The following is a 24,643-nucleotide window of genomic DNA, read 5'->3' as shown; positions in this document are numbered from 1 at the left end:
ATGATGGCTGGAGAATTCTGGGAATTGAAGTACATGCATCTGAAAGCATGATGGCTGGGGAATTCTGGGAATTGAAGTACATGCATCTGAAAGCATGATGGCTGGAGAATTCTGGGAATTGAAGTACATGCATCTGAAAGCAGGGGTCACCAACCTTTCAGACCTCAGGGACCACTAAATTCATAATTTTGAATCCCGTGGACCACTAATATGATATTTTTAAAAAGATAAATAGCATTTAGTGCAATATAAAAAAATGCAAATAATTTTTCTGCGGACCACCAAAATTTTCTCACGGACCACCAGTTGGTGACCACTGTCTTAAAGCATGATGGCTGGGGAATTCTGGGAGTTGAAATCCACCCATCTCAAAGTTGACAAGTTTGAAAAATACTGCTCTACAGCACAAATGGCGTTTGTCTTTGTAGCCCAGAACCTCATCAGTTTCATAATACTGAAATCTGACAGCAAGATTTCATATTGTCGTCTTTCCTTTTTTAAAAAATATTTTAAGAACTTTAAACCAGACATGCTGAACATGTCTGAGTTTATGCTACTTGGCTCATTGTGGTTCAGCTCTGGTCTTAATATATTTTGTGCATCCTATGTCCCCATTGTGCTATAAGACAATTTATCTGGACCCCTGTGTGATGAGAACACAGTCACTGCCCAAGTCTTTTGCATAAACAGAAAAAGCTTGGATTATCCCCCAAATCAGAAAACAAAAGAGTCCTTCCAACATTTGGAAAGGAAATTACTTTGTCCCAATCTGAGGCTATCTCGGTGGACAGGGAGAATTTTGGGCCACAGATACCTGCAAAACTACTTTCTCATCAAAGGAGGGGGGAAAAAAATTCTCAGGCAAGTTTTTTTTCTGCAGTTGTTTTGGTTAGGATGCAAACTTTCTGAGCCTTAATCTCTCTCCTCCCTTCGGCCCATCTGGATTTGAAATTATATGCAGCGGGTAGCCCTTGTTTAGCGAACACAATTGGGACCCGCGACTCAGTCATTAAATGCAACGGTCGCTAAGTGAAACTTCAAACGTGCTTACGATCTGACTTCGGCATTCTTCTGCTTTTCAGTAGAAGCCATCAATGCAAAGCAACTTAGGATCATAGAATCCTAGGGCAGGAAGGGATTTTAAAGATCTTGTAGTCCAACCCCTTGCAATCTCCAGAGACATCCAGCAGGTTCTCGAGAACCGGTAGCGGAAATTTTGAGTAGTTTTGAGTAGTTCGGAGAACCGGCAAATACCACCTCTGGCTGGTCCCAGAGTGGGGTGGGAATGGGGATTTTGCAATATCCTTCCCCTCCACCCCCACCAAGCCACACCCACATAACCGGTAGTAAAAAAAATTGAATTTCACCACTGCCCTGTACTACCCTACTTATATGGCTGTCCAGTCTTTTCTTGAAAACCTCCAGGGATGAAGCCCCTACAACTTCTGGAAGGAAGCCATTTCACCGATTAATTGTTCTCATTCTTAGGAAATTCTTCCTTAGGTCTGGCTGCTTTTCTCTGATAACTTTCTACCTGTTGCTATCATATTATCTTTGTTTGCCTAGAAGGAGACACCGTTTGGGCCCCAGCTTGGGAAAGACTGGGTTAAACAGATCTCTGCTTTGATTTGAGCTAAGATCTCTTGAGGTTTTCAGGGGAGTATCATGGTGGGAGCCCCCACCCACGCAGGGTGGCCCAAATTGGCCCCATGGGAGGACAGGGATACAATCAAGATCAAGGGAGGTCCTAATACCACTCTGTAAAGCCTTAGTAAGGCCACACCTAGAGTCCTGCATCCAGTTTTGGTCACCACACTATAAAAAAGAGGTTGAGACTCTAGAAAGAGTGCAGAGAAGAGCAACCAGGATGATGAGGGGACTGGAGGCTCAAACATACGATGAAAGGTTGCAGGAACTGGGCTTGGCTAGTCTAGTGAAGAGAAGAGAAGGACCAGGGGAGACAGGAGAGCATCTTCCAATATTTGAGGGGCTGCCCCAGAGAGGAGGAAGGGGGTCAAGCTATTTTCCAAAGCACCTGAAGGCCGGACAAGGAAGAATGGATGGAAACTGACCAAGGAGAGATTCAACCTGGAAATGAGGAGAAATTTCCTGACCGTGAGAACAATCAACCCATGGAACAGAACTTGCCTTCAGAAGTTGTGGGAGTTTCATCCCTGGAGGCTTTCAAGAAGAGACTGGACTGCCCTCTGTCAGAAAAGGTGTAGGGTCTCCTGCTTGGCCGGGGAGTTGGACTAGATGACCTACAAGGTCCCTTCCAACTCTGTTCATCTGTAAAAAAAAAAAAATCAGTCATCTCTGCTCGTGGGACAACCCGAAGCACGCTTCGTCAGACACGGACAAGCGCCGTCCTATCTTGGATAAGCTCACTCTGCTCCTCAGAGGAAAATCCTGAGAGAAATGGGAGCCTTCCAGTCTCGGGGTGCGCCCGCTTTCTGGGATGCTGTCAGGCAGCAACCCAGGTGGACATGGCACCTTTCCCAAAAGGTGAGCTTCCGGAGGTCCAGCTGGGTTTACGCAACTCAGCGGCCTTTGAGGAGACCTCAGAACGGGCTTGTGGGCAGGAGCAGTCGTCTCCATTTTGGACGCTCCGGGAGAGCCGTCCACCTCGCCGTAGGAATAAGTTTGCATCCTCCGCATGGGAGCCTGGGCCACGTGTCTCTCCTTGGCGAGGGCCACGGCCTCATCGAACGACATGCTCCCGCTGTAACGCCAGTTGCTCCAGCGCTGCTTCTGGGGAGCGGTGCCCTCCAAGGCGGACCTCTCCGCTCCGTAGCGATGTCCTCCTTTCCCTTCGTCGTGTGGGCCGCTGCTCTGTTTCTCCCAACTGCCCTGTGTGAGATGAAGGCTGCCGACTCCAACGTCTCCACTCTTGGACCACGAAAAGCATTTGTCCCGTAAAGAAGGAGAGGGCTTCGGGGTGATGTCCTCCACGTTCTTACAGTCCTTGCTGAACTTCTCCAAGCTCACCGGCATGGAGTTGCGTTGCTTCGGGAGGGTCTCCGAACAGCTGCAACAATTCTCAGAAGAACTGGATGGGCTAGGAGATGTTGGAAAATGTTCCATCTTTTGGTCCGAGCTGGTCAGGTGGAAAGGCCTTTTCAAAGAGCTTTGGTTGAGTTCCTGCTTGGTCCCATTCTCACAGGCCTTCACTGGGATGGCGATGAGATGTTCCTTGCTGGGAATCACTGGCTTTAAGGAAGGAGGCACCTTAGCAAATTGAGGCTTCGGGGGCACCACCGGAAATGATTTCACTTGCTGAACTCGGGGTGTGGTAGATGTCAACTTCATGTGGACGCTTCCATCCGAGAATTCGTGTTTCGGAGCATACGAAACTTCCACCGGCAATCCAGGCTGGGGTTTCTGCAGAAGACTTTCCAGGCAAGGTTTCGGAGGAGAAGCTGGGAGGGAGAAATCTTCAGAGTCCATGTCAGACAAAAGTGCAGGGAAATAAGAAAGAGATGTATGTTCTGGATCCGGTGCTGGGAAGCTTACGTTCTCAGAATTATTGTCCAGTAAAGAAGGAATCAGACTTTGAAGTAAGTTGAGTTCCAACATAGATGAAGCCACATCTCCATGGTGCTTTTCTCCCGTCTCTTGAACCATAAGGGTATCACCCAAGGGTTGATTGCATCTTCCAACCACCTCTGGAGGAACATCTACTCTCATGCTGCAAGGAAGATGTGGAATCTGTTCACTTTCAGGTGTGTTCTGAGGTTGCCACTTCTCTTCAATACTTGATTTGATTGGTTGGGTTTCAGACTCTGGACCGCGAGGTGTTTGGCAGGCAACTTTTTCAGGACAATCAGCTCTGGGGACAAAGAGATCCACTCCATTTCTATCTTCTATCTGCAATGATGAAATAATGGGTTCTACCTTACTGTCCTCAGCGTTTTTCCCCACAGATTCTGAATCCAGAGATTCTGGGTAAGCAACTTCTTCAGGACATTCAATTATGGGGACAAAGAGGCTGACCTCACTTCCAACATGTGGATCTTTGATCTGCAACATTGAAAAAATGGGTTCTACCTCAGCTTTGTCAGTCAGGTGGCTTTCCATCTCGTTGGTGTTGCTTCTGGAACCCAATTCCACTTCATGTGGCTTGGCTAAGTATAGATCCAGGTCCTTGGTTACGACTAGATCACGAGTGGACGTAGTAGTAACCTCCTCGTCACCTTGTTCAGGTTCCAGGCCAGGTTCTGGTAAATGTGAGCTCTTTGGATCTTCAACCAAGGTTTCGGCAGCCATCTTGGAGGTTTGATCTTCCTCTGTGAGTTTTGGGGAGGGGATGTGAGGAGTTTGACCTACATCCGATTGCTGAAGTTGTTCTAGTTTGCTAGCTATGGGGCTGAGATCATCAAAAGCGCTCAGATAGACTTCTTCAGCATCGACCTCCTTAGATGGCTCTTCCTCGATGTATCCCATGGCGAGATAATACTGGTCGTCATCTCCTTCCAAATGCTCATTCATGCATTCTTCAATGGACAGGTAATCCAGATGTGGCACCATAGAATACATTTCCAGCTAAAGGGGGGGCGGGGGTGGAAGGAAGGAGAAAGCGTTAGAAACAAAGACCTGTAACTAATTTCTCAAGAATGAATAGAGAAGGTAAGCATTTAATAATTTTCACACGGTTAATTTGAAAAAGAAAAAAAATCAGAGAATTTTTAACTTCCACTTTCTCATCATAAAATCAATGAGAATCGTACTTGCCATTTTAGGCATTAGGTGAAGGCTCTAGGCTAGAAACCAGGAGAAAGGGAGTTCTAGTCCTCCCTTAGGCATGAAAGCCAACTGGATGACTTTGGACCAATCACCAGGAGAATGTGAGTTCTAGTTCTGCCTTAGCCATGAAAATCTGCTCAGTGATTTTGGGCCAATCACCAGGAGACGGTGAGTTCTAGTTCTGCCTTAGCCATGAAAATCTGCTCAGTGATTTTGGGCCAATCACCAGGAGACGGTGAGTTCTAGTTCTACCTTAGGCACAAAAGCTGGCTGGGTGACTTTGGACCAATCACCAGGAGATGGTGAGTTCTAGTTCTGTTTTAGGCATGAAAGCTGGCTGGGTGACGTTGGGACCAGGAGACAGGGAGTTCTAGTTCTATCTTAGCCATGAAAATCTGCTCAGTGACTTTGGGCCAATCACCAGGAGACGGTGAGTTCTAGTTCTGCCTCGGGCACGAAAGCCAGCTGGGAGGCTTTGGGCCAGGACGCATTCTCTCAGCCCAAGCCAACTCACAGGTCGTTGTTGTGGAGAAAAGAGCAGGAGGAAAGCCACGAGAAGGAAATCCACCCCCAAAATACCAAGCGAGAAGAAAGCGTCCAAAGAGAACTCTTTCTCTTCTTCACAATGCCCTCCCTACTGTTGCTCAGAAAGTCCATTTTTCTCAGGCCGGGGGGAAAAAAAGGGGGGATAAGAGAAAGATGGCCACATCAAGGCACTCGCCTCCATCCCAGCTGCGATCATCTCGTTCATAAACCCGCTTCCCAAATCCTCTTCCATGCTTGGGACGGTGTCCAAGCTGCGTGGGGGAACCTCAGGGCCTTTCCCTGCATCTGTCTCCAGCTGTTCTTCCTCTAGCACGTTGTCGATCCAGCCATCGGGGCCGTCCAGGAACGAGAAGGAATCCTCGACTTCCATAGACATCTGGCTCTCCATTTCGGCTTCGAAGTTTGTTCCTAAAATGCACGCAAGCAAAAAAACAAAATTCAGTGCATATTTCACAGTAGGGACTAGGCCCTTGCTGAGTACAAATACAGGTAGCCCTTGACCTATGACCAGAGGTGGGTTTCAGCAGGTTCTGACCAGTTCTGGAGAACCGGTAGCGGAAATTTTGAGTAGTTCGGAGAACTGGTAGTGAAAATTCTGACTGGCCCCGCCCCCATCTATTCTCTGCCTCCCGAGTCCCAGCTGATCGGGAGGGAATGGGGATTTTGCAGTAACCTTCCCCTGGATTGGGGCGGGAATGGAGATTTTACCGTATCCTTCCCCTGCCACGCCCACCAAGCCACACCACGCCCACCAAGCCACGCCCACAGAACCGATGGTAAAAAATTTTGAAACCCACCACTGCCTATGACCCACAACTGAGCCCAAAATTTCTGCGGTTAAGTGAGACAGTTGTTAAGTCAGTTTTGCCCCATTATGCCACCTTTCTTGCCACCGTTGTAAAGCAAATCACTGCAATTGATAAGGTTGACTTGTCCTTCCATCCTTCCGAGGTGGGTAACATTGAGGACCCAGGTTGTTGAGGGGCAAGAGGCTGACTCTGTAAACTGCTTAGAGAGGGCTGTAAAAACACTGTGAAGCAGTATATAAGTCTAAGTGCTATTGCTATTGCCCTTCCTTCCTTCCTTCCTTCCTTCCTTCCTTCCTTCCTTCCTTCCTTCCTTCCCTCCTTCCTCCCTCCCTCCCTCCCTTCCTTCCTTCCTTCCTTCCTTCCTTCCTTCCTTCCTTCCTGTCAAGTATTTGCAAGCCATTGGCACATATATCATACAGACACTAGTGGAGGCAGAAAGTGCCCCCACCCCTATGTGGAGAGGAGGGGCTTACACTGAGTATAAAACCCCCTCTAACCTTTCCACCAAGCTCTCTTTTTCGTTTGTTCTCCATGAGACATGATCTTTGATAGGGGTAGTCACACACGCTGTGTGCCCCCCATCCTAATGGATATTAAGACAGCCTTTGTATATAGTTAATATGCTTTGTTATATAAATAAATACATTTATCACATTTATTCATGCATCTGCCTTTGGACTCTTCTATGCTCCTGGGTGTTTCTACGATCCCAATTTCCACACTTCCGTTGTAGACTGGAAATAGATGATGTCATATCCCTCCCCCTCGCTTGAGGGACGGCCGTTCAATTTTGACATAGATGGTTTCTTTGACCCCTCTTTTAAACCAACCATGCACTCTGTCCAAAATGAGGACTTTGCTGTCTTCAAAAGAGCGGCCTTTGTCTTTTAACTGTAAATGGACTAATGAATCTTGTCCTGATGGGTTTGTTCTCCTATGTTGTGCCATGCGTTTATGAAGTGGCTGTTTTGTTTCCCCAATGTACACCATCTATCTCCAGTCTACAACACAGTTCCAAGAAGGCTCCACCCCCCATTTGCGTTACTCAGGTAAACCTCCCAGTGGCCTCAACGACTCTTTAAAAGGATGCAAATTTCCAGCTGTCTGCAAGGAGTATAAATCCTTCCATTCCCCACCATCCAATCAGAGCTGAAGAAGCTTCTTGGATGAGAAGCAAAATGTCTTTGAAGAAAAAACAGTTGCATCCTGAAAAACACTTTTGGGAGAACCATGACCTGGATGACGGAGAATCTCGACAGATTTTTAGCTATATAATTTGGGATGAGGACCCTTTGAATGGTGTGGGAGTAGGAATGGATTTCCAGAGGAAAAAAATTGCAGATTACAGGAATCATTTGCACCACTCAGGTGATCCTAAGGACACAGATAAACCTCCAAGTGTTGTGGCCCGTCAGCGGCCTGTGCAGCTAGTAGCTTATTCTGACAGTGAGGAGGCTGGTGTGGTGCTTCGCCAGCAGCCTGTCCAGCTGGCACTCGAGTCGGACAGTGAGGAGGCTGGAGCAGAGGTGGTGCCAGAGGTGGGGATTCAGCCAGGGCCTTCAGAACCTCCAGAAACTTCCATAAGTGAAGAGGAAGAAGAGGAGGAGCCTCTTCTCGATGCACGGGCGCGCAGAGCTGCCAAAAGGCAGGAGTGGCTCCTCAAGAGGAGGTCTCCTCGAGAGTAAGGCTTGGGGTTAATTGGCCAGTCCCTTAGCCTATTTAAGGAAGGATGACGACTGAGGTAATTTGCAGGGAACAACTTTAGTTCACTCTCCTTCGCGTCTGGATCTTAGTTCTCTGCAAATTGCTTCTGGGCTTTCTGCCAACCCTAGTAAGATTACGATTATTTATTCTTTGGATTCTTGTAGGCTGTTAAGAAAGTTAATTCACAGCCTTTGTTTGAAAAAAAAAACTGATTTAATTTAGTAAACTAAGGTTTGTACAGACTTTGTGTGGGCTGAGTTCTTTGGGGTCCGTAGCTGGGGCCGAACACCAAGTGGCCTCAATGACCCTCTAAAAAGGATGCAAATAAACAGCTCTGTCTGCAAGCTGTATCAATCCTTCCATTTCCTTCCATCCAGTCAGAGATGAAGAAGCTTCTTGGAGGAGAAGCGAAACGTCTTCAAAAGAAAAACCAGAAAGTCCAGTTGCCTCTTGAAAAAAATCACCTTTGGGAACAACCAGGACCCAGATGATTGAGAATCTCCATAGACGAGTAGTAGGAATGCACAATTCACTAGGTTAAGAGGCTACATTGATTAAGGAACTGGTTTCCTCTTAATATGGAGCGTGTACCCTAATTTATATTTATTATTTTATTTATTTTTATTAGTTATATTTCTATTCCGCCCACTCTCCGAGGACTCTGGGCGGCTTACACCAAAGACAGTATACTAAATATTGGCATATTGACCCCTAACAATCTGGGTCCTCATTTGACCCACCTCGGAAGGATGGAAGGCTGAGTCAACCTTGAGCCGGTGAGATTTGATCCGCTGAACTAGCAGTCAGCTGAAGTAGCTGCAGTACTGCACCCTAATCACTGCGCCACCTCGGCTCTAAATATCTTGATATTTGAAGGCAGTGCAAAGAGCTGGAGCCACAAGTGAAGCCATCCCTCTGGACTGCTGCTTTTGGAATCATTACTTCCTGCCCTTGACAACAGTTTAACAGTTTAACTGGTTAGGGTTAGGGTCACTGTTGGGAAATTCCTCCTAGGTTTGATTAGTTTCCATCCATTGCTTCTTGTCTTGCTTTCTGGTGCTTTGGAGAATAGCTGGAACCCCCCCCCCCCTCTTCAACCTATTCTCCAAAGCACTAGAAGGCAGGACAAGAAACAACAGATGGAAACTAACCAAGGAGAGAAGCAACCTGGAATTAAGGAAAAACTTCCTAACAGGGAAGACAATTAACCCGCGGAACTGCTTGCCACCAGATGTTGTGGGTGCTCCATCCCTGGAGGTTTTTAAGAAGAGACTGGACAGCCACTTGTCCCAAATGGTATAGGGCCATGATGCCAAACCTATGGCACACGTGCCACAGGTGGCACACGGAACCATGTCTCTTGGCACGCCAGCTCAGCTCCGGCGCTAGGAATCTCTGGAGGCTGGGGACAGCAAAAAAATCACTTCCTTCCAACCGGAAGTTGGGAAATGGGCCATTTCAGGCCTCCGAGAGGGTGGGGGAAGGCTGTTTTCGCCCTCCCCAGATGCATAGAGAGGATCTGGAGCCAGGTGAGAAAGAAAAACGGGCCTACTGGGCCATCGCGTGCCAGGAGCGGGGGAGAGAGAGGTCACAATCACATCTGCGGAGCGGGACGCATAGAATTATGGCTGTAGGCACATGCGTGCGCAAACTTCCCCCGCTCCCCCCCTTCCTGGCACACGATGACAAAAAAGTTAGCCATCACTGGTATAGGGTCTCCTGCTTGACAGGGTTGGACTAGATGACCTCAAAGTTCCCTTCCATTCCCTTAGAATGTTATTCTAAGTCTAACATTCAGAACAATTAACCAGTGGAACAGCTTAACACCAGAAATCATGGGAGCTCCATCAATGGAGGCTTTTAAAGAAGAGACTGGACAATCATTTGTCTGACATAATATAGGTTCTCCTGCTTGAGCAGGGGGTTGGACTAGAAGACCTCCAAGGTCCCTTCCAACCTGGTTATTCTGTTCTGGTGTTCTGTTCTATTACTATCAGTCTCGAATGCAATACAAATATCAACACTGACCTTCGTCTGCTTCCTTATTTGCAGTGAGGGCAGACATGAGTTTCTCATTGTCTTCTGTCACCCTGGGAAAATCTTCTCCGTTGGAAGGAATGGCCTCTGGAGTCTCGAAGCTGGTGTAGCTCAGTGCTGGACACTCCAGACCTCTGGTCAACCGGGACAAAGTGAGGTTGGACGTGATGTGGAAGGGGACGGTGACCGAGAAAGGTCCCGAGATATGGACCCCGGCACATTTCTCAGCCCGGTTCCTGGAGCTCTTGGGTGAACGTCCTTGAGAGGTCCCTCCGATGAGACCGGACCTGGTGGCTTTGGGGGTGGTGGGTTCTGACTTGGTGGCTTCCTCCTGAGTGTCTTCGCATTTGCTCTTGGCAGACATGTACGCGGATTCCGAGAAGCTGCTGTCAAGTGAAACTGGGCCGTCAAAACTCTCGTGTTTTGGAGGCATCTCGGTCCCCAGGTGAGCATCGTCTGCATGCCAAAGAGAGGGACCAATCAGTGAGAGTCGTGGAGCAACGCCCAGGTATTCAACCAATGGAATGGAATGGAATGGAATGGGAGAGGAGAGGAGAGGAGAGGAGAGAGGAGAGGAGAGGAGAGGAAAGGAGAGGAATAAAGAGAAGAAGGGAAGGGAAGAGGAGAAAAGAGAAGAGAAGAGATGTAGAGAAATAAAGAAATAATAGAGAAATAGAGGAGAAATAGAATAGGAGAGGACATAACAGAACAGAAAAGAATAGGAATACCACAGTGGTGGGTTCCTCCTGGTTCAGTCCGGTTCGGCCGAGCCGGTAGCAGTGACGATATGACGTCACTGAACCGGTTCTCCCCCCCACCGCCCTCCCACCGCCCCACCCACCCACGTTATTCTTACCTTTTATTTGGTCCCACCCCCAATCTATTGCTGCCTCCTGAGTCCCAGCTGATGACTAGAGGGGAAAAAAACTTTAAACTCTTCCGCGGGGCTTCAAAGGGCCGCCCTACAGCTGATCAGTGTTAAAAGCAAACAGATGAGTCGGGTCGTAAGTGCGAGGACTGGTCGTAAATGCGAGGACCTTCCAGAAATGACTCTGACCAGCTAGCCACGCTCACCTAGTCACATGACCTCCAAGCCACAACCACAAAATAAGCCACGCCCACATAACCAGTAGTAAAAAAATGTAGAACCCACCCCTGGAATACCACAGAACAGAACAAAATAGAATAGAAATAACAGAACACAACATAATAGAATAGGAATAGGACAGAACAGAACAGAATAGGAAAAAAACAGAACGGAATAAAAATGGAACAGAACAGAATAGAATAGGAATAGCACAGAACAGGACAGACTAGGAATAAGACAGAACAGAATAAAAAGAGAACAAAACAGATTAAACTAGAATAGGAATAGGACAGAACAAAACAGAACAGAATTATACAGAATTATTCCTGATGCTTTCCCCCCCGCCCTTTCCCCTTTTATCTATACCTCTTTTTCTCCTTTCTTTCCCTTCCCCATTTTCCTGCTATCTTTTATTTTCGTTTGGATTAACTTATTTATTTATTTATTAAATTTGTACGCCGCCCGCCTCGCTATCAAGTGACTTCGGGTGGCTTCCACTACCATGAATAAATAAAAATAAAACAACAGTATGAACATTCTAATAAAATTGTTATGAAACAAGGAAGCCAACCAGCCGTCTCCCCCATGTCTCTGGCTGGGTGGGATCACCAGGAATGAGAGAGCTAGAGGAAGCAAATATTTACCGTATTTTTCAGAGAATAAGATGCACCAGACTATAAGACGCACCTACCTTTTTAGGTGAGGAAAAGAAGAAAAAAGAAATCTCCCTCTGCCTCTGAGCAATTTTGCCTCGTTGCAGCAAACAGCCTGCTTTACTTTCATTTTCGTTTTCAGCATAGCTTGATTAGCACAAGGGAAAAAAAATCTGCTCCCAGTCATTTACCTCCTTGCAGCAAGCAGCAGAGGCCCCTGCAGTAAAATAGGCAATCCCTGCAGCCTGAAACAGCTGAGAGTCAGGAGGCCGATCCAACGGACAATCAACTGGTGCTAATTAGGCTGTGCTGAAGCTGAAAGGAGCTGTTTCTTCTTGCTGCTTGCTGCAAGGAAGTAAACTGCTGGGAGGCAGAAGCCAAAGAATGGGGGCCAGTGGGTGGGCGGGGCTACATTCGGTGTATAGGACACACCTAAATTTTCACCCCCTTTTGGGGGGGGGGAAAGGTGGATCTTATACTCTGAAAAATACGGTAATCATCATTTCTCCCATCCCACGGGAGGTTACAAATGGTTTAACCATAGTTGGTATCGGATTTATAATCTATTGTGTGAATAGGATCGTAGAATTTTTTTTATTTATTTTTTTACAGATTTTGGCTGGTTTTTCGACCTACCGTCACCGACAGACTGCATGCAGCTGAGTGAGTCCATGCTTTTGGCTGGACGTAAGCGCATCTTACCCAGTTTGTCATCTGGAACAGAAAAGACAGGACTGAGCTGTAGCAACAAGAATTCCCTGAATGTTGTGGTCCGCCAGCAGCGGAGTCGGACAGCGACGAGGCTGAGGAAGAACAGGGGCCAGTCCTGGAGGCTGGGGAAGGCCCGGATGAGGGCTCTGCGTCGGAGGCAGAGATGGGGCCAGGGCCATTGGAGTGTGATGTGCGGACTCCGGAGCCTCCAGAGGCTGACAGTAGAGAGGCAGAGGAACAGGAGGAGCCTGTTCCTAGTGCATGCATGAGAAGAGCTGCCAGAAGGCAGGAGCAGCTCAAGCAAAGAGGACGACTCAGGAGTAAGGCCAAGAGATGATTGGCCCCTCCCATAAGGCTTAAAAGGCCAGCAACGGCTCTTGGGCTCTTTGTTGGAAAACAACCGTTGAGAGAATTAGTTCTTGTTTCACTGTATTCATTTCTTGTCGGCGTCTTCTGCTTCTGAACTTTTGCCAAGAAAAGCCTTTGGCAGTTTGCCTAATTATCCCAAGGTCGGTGATAAACTATGGAATGGTGTTTTGAAGAATTTGCTTTCGTTTAGTTTGGACTACGCTGAGAAGGAGTTAATTCTCAGCTGTTCTAATAAAGTCTGTTTGTTTCCGAACTGTTTGCGTTTAATACTAACTACTTGGGCCTGGGACACAACACTCAACCTCAAATGTTTCTGTTACGAATGCAGATTTTTTTTTCCTTACAAAAAACAAAAAACAAAACAGCCCCCCCCGGGAAAATTCAGGTCATCCTCAACTTATAACCGGTCGCTTAAAGAACGTTCAAAGTTGCAATGGACTGTAAAAAAAATAGAACTGGTTCAAACGGGCCAGACATAAAGTTTTGAACTTTAGTAACCTGAAAACTGATTATAATGTGGGAAAGACGCCTCCTGAATATGCAAGTTGTGTGTTAACAAGATCAGGCTAAGACTATTATGGGATGATATGGAATGTTACGTGGGACACATCAAGCTAGTGAGAATGCTTACTGGATTAGGTTTTTGACTCGTAAGTCTTTTTGACTTTCCTTGGTCTTCATTGATCCGTGGTGTCCCCAGAACCAGCAGCAGGAGGAGAAATGTACCCCTCCCATTAGGGGAGCCCCGTTTTGACCCCCTCCGAAGAACCCTGTGATGGTAGCCTTTCCCTAGCCCCGTCCTTGGAAAGCTGGGGTGAATGCACACTGGGGAAGGGAGAGCTCTCTGAGTTGTTCTTCCATGACATGGGAGACAGGCAGGGGTGGGATTTAGCCAATTCAGACCGGTTTGGGCAAAATGGATATTAATTTTAATCTGATTTGCTGAACTGTTAGTTGCAAGAACTAGCTGACCCCACCCACCCCGCCACACCCCTCCCAGGGATCTCCATGCGGCCCGTTTTGGATGCCCGGTAAATGCAGGGCCTCCACGGAAGCTCCGAGAGAGCGAAAAATGGGCCTCCTGGAAGTTCCAGAAGTCTGGAAACGGGCTCATTTCTGGCCTCTGAAGGGCCTCCGGAGCCCAGGAGAACTTGAGAAAAGCCTCCGGAGCCTGGGGAGGGCGAACAACGGGCCTAACGGAAGTACCAGAAGTACCGGAAGTCCAAAAACGGGCCTGTTTCTGGCCTCCAGAGCCTGGGGGTAGCTGTTTTTGTCCTCCCAGAGACTCAAGGAAAGCCTCCAGAGCCTGGGGAGGGTAAAAAATGGGCCTACCGGAATTACCAGAAGTCCAAAAACGGGCCTGTTTCTGGCCTCCGGAGCCCGGGGGAGGCTGTTTTCGTCCTCCCAGAGGCTCAAGGAAAGCCTCTGGAGCCTGGGGAGGGCGAAAACGTCCCCCCCCCATGGTGTAGGAGGCCGAATAGGCCATGGCCACCATGGCCACGCCCACCCAGAAACCGAGCAGAGAACCGATTGCTAAAATTTCTGAATCCCACCCCAGAGGGGCAAGCAACCACATGTGTGTGGCACAGAGGGCTATGCCCCGTGCATGGATTTCGCCTGGGTGAGGAGGACCAGGTGTCTCTTACCTTTGTCTTCCGCCTTATTCAACTTGCGTTTGGAGTCGTGGCTGGATCGTCCTAGGTTGAAGATGGACTTCCATTTCTTGGCCTTGATGGAGCCTTTTCTTCTGAAAAAGAGGTGGAATTCAGGTTACAAAGAATGCTGAGGGGGAAAGCCGTATATCTAGGGGACCTTGCCCCCTCCCCAAGGGATGAAGCTGGTGAGGCCAGAACCAAAGAATCCCAGGTCAATGTAGAACATAGAATAATAGGGTTGGGAGGCAACTTGGAGGTCTTCTAGTCCAACCCACTACCCATGGCAGGAGATCCTATACCATCCCAGACTTTATTTGGGCTAGAAGGGATGAATACATGTGATCATAGAGAGAAGGAAAGAAGGAAGGAAGGAAGGAAGGAAGGAAGGAAGGAAGGAAGGAAGTTGAAAAAAGGAAAGGAGGGAGGGAGGAAGGAAAGATAGGTTGGAAGGAAGGAAGGAGAAATAGAGGGGGAAGGGAGAAAGGAAGGAAAGGTAGATTGGAAGGAAAGAAAGAAATCGAAAAAAGGAAAAGGGGGGAAGGGAGAAAGGAAGGAAAGATAGGTTGGAAGGAAGGAAGGAAGAAAGAAAGAGAGGAAGGAAGGAGGAAAGGAAGGAAGGAGAAATAGAGGGGGAAGGGAGAAAGGAAAGAAGAATAAGTAGGAAGGAAGGAAGGAAAGAAGGAGAAATAGAGTGGGTAGGGAGAAAGGAAAGAAGAATAGGTAGGAAGGAAGGAAAGAAGAAAGGAAGGAGAAATAGAGGGGGAAGGGAGAAAGGAAGGAGAGATAGGAAGGAAGGAAGGAAGGAAGGAAGGAAGGAAGGAAGGAAGGAAGGAAGGAAGGAAGGAAGGAAGGAAGGAAGGAGCAATAGAGGGGGGAGGCTTGCATACCAGTTCAAAATTGGAAAAGGAGAATCAATATCATACATAGGCGGGAAATAGATTTAACAATAAAATAAAGAAATTGCTCCCTAGCTATTGGCCTCAGTCGTGCCTTGAGAAAAACTGGATTAGAAACCACAAAGGTTGGGATCCCAATGGTTTAAGCGGCTGCCAGGGAAGGGGAGGTGCCTTAGTGGGCAGCAGGAAAGCAAGGGGTGGGTTTTGCCAACTGGCAAGTCAGCTGGCTGAGGGCGAGGAGGGAAGTGGTGATGCGAGGGAGGACCAACATCCTGCCGTGCGAAGAGCGATCGGGCGCAGCCACAGCAGCAGTGGAGGAAAAACCGATGGCTCCCACCATACTGGAGTTGACTGGGTGGCCTTTTGTCCAAGATGAGCCAAGACCCTGGTGCTGATCATAGCTGGAGCAGTTAACTTATATGAGCAACGGAATTGAGGGGGGCTGACTGTCAACCATGATCCCAGTACGAGAGGTAGAACCTCAGCTTAGACGTGCTGGTTGAGCAGGGGGTGAAGACTGACCCTCCCAGGAGAGGAAATGGATTGACACCCCTGGGGATCCCTCCCCTTGTGAGTAAGGCAAAACCAGGGTGGTCTTCCAAGCGTCCTCTGGTTGTTTACTAGAGTAGGACCATCGTGTAGAAGAGACCTTGGTTAGGAGAAGCTGCTCTTCTCTTGGAGGGAGCCGGAGAAGGCAGAAGAGATGGCCGCTTACTTTTCACTGAGTTCGATGATGGTGTGGTAGGGTCTCATCTGGGGGGGGCCATCCCCCTGGTTCAGCATGGTGGGCACATTGTAGGGGGTGCAGTACTCAGGTAGGACCATCGGCGACAGAGCCAGCAGGGATCTCCGGATGGATTCACGGGTGCCACCTAGGAACGACGACAAAGAAGCTCTGCATTTAGATACACTTATATGGAATTGGAAGGGATCTTGGAGGTCTTCTAGTCCAACCCCCTGTTTAAGGTGCAGACCGCATATCATTCTGAACACATTGTTGTCCAATCTCGTCTTAAAAACCTCCAGTGATGGAGCAAGGCGTTCCACTGATTAGAATAGAGCTGGAAGAGACCTTGGAGGTCTTCTAGTCCAGCCCCCTGCTGAAGCAGGAGAACCTATACCAGTGATGGCTAACCTTTTTGCCATCGCGTGCCAGGAGCGGGGGTGGGTGGGTGGTGTCACGCGCGTACCCACACCCATAATTCTATGCACCCTGCCCCTGCAATGCGTGTGCAACCCTCCCGCTCTCCCTGCTCCTGGCACGCGATGGCACAGTAGGCCCATTTTTTTGCTCTCCCCAGCTTCCAGAGCCTTTCTAGGAGTCTGGGGAGGGCAAAAACAGCCTTCCCCACCCTCCCGGAGGCCCTCCGGAGACAGGAAACAGTCTGTTTCCCTACTTCTAGTGGGCCCAGAAGGCCCGAAAATCAGCTGGCCAGCGCGCACATGCGGACCGGAGCTGAGCTCATGTGCCCACCGATATGGCTATGCATGCCACCTGTGGCACGTGTGCCATAGGTTCGCTATCACGGACCTATACCATTTCAGATAAGTGATTGTCTAGTCCAGTGTTGGCAAACCTTTTCAGCACCGAGTGCTGAAACAGGAGCATGCGCGCATGTGCTGGAAACTGGAAGAGCAGCCGCCCGGAATGCGTGCGCGCACCGGGAAGATGATCTTCCGGTTTCCAGTGTGTGCATGAGTATGTTGTGACCCAGGCCCAAGTAGGTAGTAATCGACGCAAACAGTTCCAAAACAAACAGACTTTATTAGAACAGCTGAGAATTAACTCATTCTCAGCATAGTCCAAACTAAATTAAAACAAACTCTTCATAACAAAAATTCTTCAGTCTAATCACCAACCTTGGTATAATTAGGCAAACTGCCAAAGGCTTCTCTTGGCAAAAGTTCAAAAGCAGAAGACACCGACAAGAGATAAGTGCAGCAAGACTATCAACGTTGTTTTCCAGCAAAGAGGCCAAGAGCCGTTAAAAGAGTCTTTTAAGCCTTATGGGAGGGGCCAATCATCTCCTGGCCTTACTCCCAAGTCGTCCTCTTTGCTTCAGCTACTCCTGACTTCTGGCAGCTCTTCTCATACGTGCACTAGGAACAGGTTCCTCCTGTTCCTCTGCCTCTCTACTGTCAGCCTCTGGAGTCTCCAGAGTCCACGCATCACACTCCAATGGCCCTGGCCCCATCTCTGCCTCCGACGCAGACCCCGCATCCGGGCCTTCCCCAGCCTCCAGGACTGGCCCATGTTCTTTCTCAGCCTCATCGCTGTCCAACTCCGCTGCCAGCTCCGTAGGCTGCTGGCGAACCACAACAGAGTATACCAGCTGCCTGGTTTCTGGCGTGTATGCGCATGCAAACAGCAACTGGCAGCTGTTCTTTGTATGCACATGCATGCCAGAAACTAGATGATCAGGCGGCCAGCACGCTTGTGCGTGCTGGAAGCTGAAAGATCATCTTCCTGGATTGCACATGCACACCGGGCGGCTGCTCTTCCAGTTTCCGGCACTCCCGCGTGCATGAAAACCATCTGGCCGGTGCACCGGAAACCGGAAGAGCAACGGGCGATGGCTCGCGTGCCCAGAGAAATGGCTCTGCGCGCCACTTCTGGCACGCGTGGCATTGGTTCGCCATCACAAGTCTAGTCTCTTCTTAAAAACCTCCAGTGATGGAGCGCCTACAATTTCTGAAGGCAACTTCTGTTCCACTCGTTAATTGTCCTCACTGTTAGAGGAAGTTTGTCCTTAATTCCAGGTTGCTTCTCTCTTGGATTAGTTTCCAATCATTGTTTTCTTGTGCTTCGGAGAATAATTTGACCCTCCTCCTCTCTGGGGCAGCCCCTCAAATATTAGAAGACTGCTATCATGTCCTCCCAATCGTCCTCTTCATTCTTTTTGCCATCATGTGCCAGGAGTGGGGGGGGGGGGCGGGAGAGGTTTGCGCGTGTGGGGAGCCCACACCCATAATTCTATGTGCCCTGTGCATGCACGTGCAACCCCCCCTTCCCCCCGCTCCTGGCACAGGATGGCCCGGTAGGCCCGTTTTTCTTTCTCACCTGGCTCCAGATCCTCTCTATGCATCTGGGGAGGGCGAAAATAGCCTTCCCCATCCCCCCGGAGGCCTGAAACGGCCCATTTCTCAACTCCCAGTTGGACAGGAAGTGACGTTTTTTGCTGTCCTCAGCCTCCAGAGCCATCCCCAAATGCATAGAGAGGATCTGGAGCCAGGTGAGAAAGAAAAACGGGCCTTTCCCACCCCCACAGGTCCTTCGGAGGCAGGAAACAGCCTGTTTCCCTACTTCTGGTGGGCCCAGAAGGCCCAAAAATCAGCTGGCCGGTGCGTGCATGCGTGCCAGAGCTGAGCTGGCATGCCCACTGATATGGCTACGTGTGCCATGCGTAGCCATAGGTTTGCCATCACGGGACCAGACACATCTAGCACCCTCAATTGTTCCGTTCATCATATGACCTAGGACAGCGGTGTCAAACTTGATTTCATTGAGGGCCACATCAGGGTTGTGTTCAACCTGGGGGGGCCAGGGTGTGCGTGGCCAGGTTGGGCGTGGCCAGCTTGATGTCACTCATGTCGGGGGCATCTGTGGTGGCCCAAGGGCTCTGCCAGCAAAAATGAGCTCATGAGCTCCGTGTCAGCGTCTCAGCACTGACGTAGAAAAGGGAGGAGAAGCCTGAACTTTTGCCTGCTAAATCCCTTTGAAAATTCGGTCTCCTCGGAGATGGGGAGGGGGGAGACATTCCTGTGATCTGATGAAAAAGGAATCAGGAGAGTGACTTGGAAGATAGCCAATGAGAAGCAAAGAATTGGGGATCGGAAAGGGAGGGATTGGGGGGCAAAGGTCAGTACTGACCGCGAAGAGTCAGGATCAGATTGCTGTGCTCGAATAAAGAGAAAATTTCCTTAAAGATCGGCAGTTTGGAAGTTCATTTATTTTGAGATAGCATCGAAACCTGACACTCCGTTTTCGGCTGTGACGGCTTCCTGCAGCCCTCTGCCAGGGAAAATGGAGCGGCCCTCCTGAGCTCCATTTTTGCTGGCAGAGGCACCAGGCCGGTCCTTCACTGTTTCCAGGGTGGCCCCGCAGGCCAGATCTAAGCACCTTGTGGGCCACATCCGGCCCCCAGGCCTTGACTTTGACTCCCCTGACCTAGGATACCAAACCTTTGTTGCTGTTCTCTACACTCTTTCCAGAGTCTCAATATCTTTTTAAAATTTTGGCGGTGACCCAAACTGGATGCAGCATTGCAACTGTGGCCTTATAAAGCGGTACTAACACTTTACGTGACATTGATACTATCCCTCTGTTGAGGCAGCCTAGGATTGCATTGGCTTTTTTTTTTTGGCAGCAAACTTTTTTATTTATTTATTTATTTATTTTGCGTTTTCCTGACGTTGCAAAACACAGCGGGAAAGAATCGAAAGAGACTCACCGCACAGCGGAGCGTTTCCAAAGATCTGTTCCACGTGGGTCAGGATGAACTCCACCACAATGGACTGGATACGGACTTCCATGAAGGCTGCGGTGCCATTGAAACCAGAGACTTCGATGTCCTTGGACCTGAGAAGGAGGCGAGAGAGGAAATGGAGGCGTCAGGAGTGGTGGGATTCAAATCATTTAACTGGTTCTCTGCCCTAATGACCGGCTGGGTGGGCGTGGCCATGGTGGGCATGGCCAGGGGGTGTGACAGGCAGCACTTGGCCTCCTGCAACCCCCTGGGAGCAAAAACGGGCCACGGGGGGGCGGGTCCTCCTGCTCCCTGTTTTGGGCCTAGGAGATCTCCCTGAAGCCTCCTGGGAGTGAAAACGGGCCGTGGGGAGAGGTTTGCGCACGTAGGGAGCCCACACCCATAATTCTATGTGCCCTGTGCATGCACGTGCAACCCCCCCTTCCCCCCACTCCTGGCACAGGATGGCCCGGTAGGCCCGTTTTTCTTTCTCACCTGGCTCCAGATCCTCTCTATGCATCTGGGGAGGGCAAAAATAGCCTTCCCCATCCCCTCGGAGCCCTGAAACGGCCCATTTCTCAACTCCCAGTTGGACAGGAAGTGACGTTTTTTGCTGTCCCCAGATGTCTCCCTGAAGCCTCCTGGGAGTGAAAATGGGCCGCGGGGGCAGGGGGCGCGCTGTACCTCCCGTGCTCCATTTGGGCCTAGGATAGGAGTCAGCAACCTGTGGCTCTGGAGCCGCATGTGGCTCTTTCACCTCTCTGCTGCTGCTCCCTGTCACTCAAAATATGCGTCACAACCGCCAATGTGTGACACCCGCCGGCACACAATTTATTGAGCTTTTCAACCTCCGGTAGGCCAACCATGGATAAATCCAAGAAAAGAGAAAAGTTTCAGAAGAAAACAGAACGTTTAATTCAACTACCTATCCTAGTTTTGGGACATGATCAGTGAAGTAAAGACAAGGATAGGGAAAGCTCGAACAGCATTCTTCAAAATGGAAAATGTCTTCTGCAGTCACGACATAAGCCTAAGATTGAAAATCAGACTTGTCAGATGTTCCATCTTTTCAATCCTGCTCTAAGGATTGGAGAATTGGTCTCTGACAGAAAACCACTTGAAGAAACTAGAAGCGTTTGAAATGTGGATTGACAGGCAGCTGTTACCTAATTATTTATTTGATTTGATTTCTATACCGCCCTACTCCCGAAGGACTCAGGGCGATGCACAGCCAAACAGTAAAACACATACATACAAAATTTAAAAGTAGAATTAAAATCAAATTAAATAATTTTGGCCCAGACAAATTAAAACTCCAAACTATTTAAAACCAATTTTAAAATTGAATATATAAAATACTAAAAGATACTTAAAAATTAAAAATCTTTTATAAAAGAGGAAGAAGATTAGGCCAGATCCGCCTGGTGAAATAATAAGGTCTTTAAAGCGCGGCGGAAGGTGCGCAGATCTATAAGTTGGGTTAACAAAATCAGAAATGAGGAGGTGATAAGCTGCCTGGGAAAATGAAGGGAAATCATCAAAACCATTAAAAAGCAAAAGTTATAATACTTTGGACATGTCATGCGACATCCAGAAAAATACGGCGTCCTTCACTTCATCCTCCAGGGAAAGATTGAAGGCAAACGAGGTCCAGGCAGAAGAAGAATATCGCGGCTTCAAAACCTAAGGGACCGACCGGTTTGGACAAAACTCAGCAGCACTTTTTCACATTGAAAAAAATAAGATTGCCAACATGATCGCCAACGTCCCATGACGGACATGGCACAAGAAGAAGAAGAATGCCGCTCAATAAATAGTCCGGCCTGGGAAGGTTTTTGTGGCTCCCGGTGTTTTCTTTCTGTGGGAAATGGGTCCAAATGGCTCTTTGAGTGTTTAAGGTTGCAGACCCCGGCACTTACCTGGGAGCCAAAATGGGGCAGGTGGAGACTCCTGGAAGGAGCAGGGAGGGGTGGGGCAGTAATTTAAATGAATCCCACCACTGAGCAGATCTACTCATAGGAACAAAGCAATCTTAGCTGTTGTCCTTTTGTTCTTATTAGCTTCATCTTCATCCAGGCTTAGCTGCAGGAAGGCCTTGATTTATGACCCCTTTGCTTAGTGATCAAAGTTACGACGGGGCTGCGAAAGCGACCTACGACTGCTTCCTGCAGTTATGGCTGTTGCGTAACGCTCAAAGGTTCATGAAATTGGGCACGGCTCACTCAATGACCATATCACTTAAAGACAGATGTCTCAACTGCGGTCCTAAGCCGAGGGCTACCTGAAGCTCACATTTTTCCTGGTCAAATCAGTTTATCAGGGAAGGATGAGAGAGAGATGTCTACTTCCCTTATTCAATAATAAATTGGAAAGGTTGTTTTTTTTTAAAAAAAAAAAATGTACTCAAAAACAACAAAAATCAAGGATTTTTGGTTCCACCTGGGATAGTCACAGATGGAAATATTGGACTGAAATAAACAAGCATAGCAGGAAAACATGTATTCAAGATGGACTAGTGATTGACATTTATATGTATCATCATCTTCTTTTAACGACCCCAGATTCCCTTGAAGGGTGGAGTCTGGGCAACTGAATGGAGCTGAGTGTTTACTGGATGCTCTTCCTGTCGCCAATGCGGAGTTATATTCAGCAGATACAGTATATTCTCATTGTCTCCAAGAGAAAAAAATACCTGCCTCTACCTAGCATCGAACCCACAGCCTCCTGATTGTGAGGCGAGAGCGCCACCTCTAGGCCACCGCACCACTCTATGCATTTATATGTATGGGTGTAGGTATATACATATTGTTCTGCCCCAGCTACGGACCCCAAGAACGCAGCACACACAAACTCTATACAAAGCTTACTCAATTAACTCAGTCTTTATCAACCAAAGGCTGTTAATAAACTGTCTAAACAGCCTACAAGAATTCTGAGATAAGGTAATCACAGTCTTACTAGAGTTGGCAGAAAGCCCAGAAGCAATTTTTCAGAGAATCCAAACGTGAAGGAGAGTGAACTAAAGTTGTTCCCTACAAATTGCTGCAATCGGTGTTCCTCCTTAAATAGGCTAAGGGAGTGGCCAATTAACCCCAAGCCTTACTCTCGAGGAGACCTCCTCCTGAGGAGCCAGTCCTGCCTTTTGGCAGCTCTGCGCGCCCGTGCATTGAGAAGAGGCTCCTCCTCTTCTTCCTCTTCACTTATGGGAGCTTCTGGAGGTTCTGAAGGCCCTGGCTGAATCCCTGCCTCTGGCACCACATCTTCTCCAGCCTCCTCACTGCCCGACTCGAGCGTCAGCTGCACAGGCTGCTGGCGCAGCACCACACCAGCCTCCTCGTTGTCGGAATCAGCTACAATCCGCACAGGCCGCTGATGGGCCACAACACATATGTATGTATATAACATGTCTATATATGTGTATGCATGTGTACACTTTTCAGAGCAGGCAACAGAATTTCATTTTGAATGTGTGCCAGTGTGCCCGCTGTAAAAAAAAAAATAACAATAAAGATGATCTTATCTTAAAAAAAAAACATGTTTGTGATCTCAGTGCTATGTCACACCCAAGACCAAAACTGACATGTGTGTTCCTTCCGAGTAGTTCCTTCATGTTGTTTGCCTACAGACAGAATCTTGCCAGAGTAAAGTAACTACAAATAGTCCTTGACATACAACAGTTCCTTTAGGGACTGCTCAAAGTTAAAACTCACGACCGTTTTTCACACTTATGACCGTTGCAGCATTCCACCCCGTTGGCCTGGGGCTGGAGCTACATCTGGATCCTAAGAAGGTGGCTTGTTCTCCCCACACAGTGATTTGCATGGAAGATAATGTGGCTTGGCCCCCCACCCAGGGGTGGGCTGCTGGGGGTTCGTAGGGGTTCGGGAGAACCTCTAGCTAAGATTCTGTGCAGTTTGGAGAACCCCCAAATCCCACACCTGGCCTGCCCCACCCACCCCACCCCATCCTTCCCAGGAGTCCCCACGCGGCCCGTTTCGGATGCAGGTAAGAGGCTCAGGGAGGGTGAAAAACGGGTCTACTGGAAGTCCAAGAAGGCTGGAAATGGAACCGTTTCCGGCCTCCAGAGGGCCTCTGGAGCCTGGGGAGGCCGCTTTTGCCCTCCCGGAGGCTCAAGAAAAGCCTCTGGAACCCAGGGAGGGCAAAAACAGCCCACCTGTGGTGCAGGAGGCCGACTAGGCCACGCCCACCATGGCCACGCCCACCCAGCAACCGGGCAGAGAACCCCTTGCTAAAATTTTTGAATCCCACCCCTGCTCCCACCCTAAAGGACCCTAAGGGGGGGGTCCAGATTGGAAGCTTCCCCCACCCCCCATGGCAACCTCTTTTACCTGAGCAGGTTGGGGGCCCAGACTATAGCCAGGTTCCTGACGTGCATGTTGGTCTTGGAACTGAAAGACGCCATCTGAACCAGGTGCCTCATCAAGAATTCCAGGGTTCTGGTTGCAAATTGGATTTCAGAGCAGAGACGGAAAGAGGAGAAAATCAAAAGATGATTTTGCTTATGAGGCTCAATCGGTCTCAGACGGGAATCCTCTTGATTTGCCATTTACACCCATTTTCCCAGTCAGGAAGTGAATATCATTCGGTTAGTTTCTTAAACTTACAGAACCTCCTGCTCCTCCCCCTCTTCCCCTCCCCCTCTTCCTCTTCCTCCTCCCCTCCTCCTCCTGCTCCTCTCCCCCTCCTCCTCCGCCTCAATTTGTCCCCCTCCTCCCCTTCCTTCTTCTCCTCCTTCTCCTCCTCTTCTCATTCTTCTCCTCCTCCCCTTCCTTCTCCTCCTTCTCCTCCCCCCTCCTCCTCCTCTCCTCCTCTACCTCTTCCTCTCATTCTTCTCCTCCCCTTCCTTCTCCTCTTTCTTCTTCTCCTCCTCTCCTCCTCTCCTTTTTCTCCTCCTCCCTTCCTCCTCCTCCCTTTCCTTCTCCTCCTCCTCCTTCCCCTCCCTCCCC

At 48.9% G+C, this 24,643-nt stretch overlaps 1 protein-coding gene across 1 annotated transcript in view; it reads right to left on the bottom strand.

Moving 5' to 3' along the window:
• Nucleotides 1–2,217: 2,217 nt before the first annotated feature.
• The window catches only part of ARHGAP30 (Rho GTPase activating protein 30), a 53,440-nt gene continuing 31,014 nt past the window's right edge, over nt 2,218–24,643 (bottom strand). Inside the window, exons 5-12 of the mRNA XM_087881273.1 lie at nt 24,026–24,133; nt 19,662–19,789; nt 15,926–16,082; nt 14,306–14,406; nt 12,216–12,293; nt 9,831–10,295; nt 5,465–5,697; nt 2,218–4,542 (exon numbers count right to left, since the gene is read on the bottom strand). Coding sequence (XP_087737399.1) covers nt 2,311–4,542; nt 5,465–5,697; nt 9,831–10,295; nt 12,216–12,293; nt 14,306–14,406; nt 15,926–16,082; nt 19,662–19,789; nt 24,026–24,133 — 3,502 coding nt within the window. The 3' untranslated portion in view covers nt 2,218–2,310. The remainder of the gene's footprint in view (nt 4,543–5,464; nt 5,698–9,830; nt 10,296–12,215; nt 12,294–14,305; nt 14,407–15,925; nt 16,083–19,661; nt 19,790–24,025; nt 24,134–24,643) is intronic.

This window comes from Pantherophis guttatus, chromosome 18 (genome assembly GCF_059756535.1).
Source record: "Pantherophis guttatus breed Tessera chromosome 18, ASM5975653v1, whole genome shotgun sequence".
NCBI classification, from domain to species: Eukaryota; Metazoa; Chordata; class Lepidosauria; order Squamata; family Colubridae; genus Pantherophis; species Pantherophis guttatus.
This window is presented reverse-complemented; position numbering and strand designations above follow the sequence as displayed.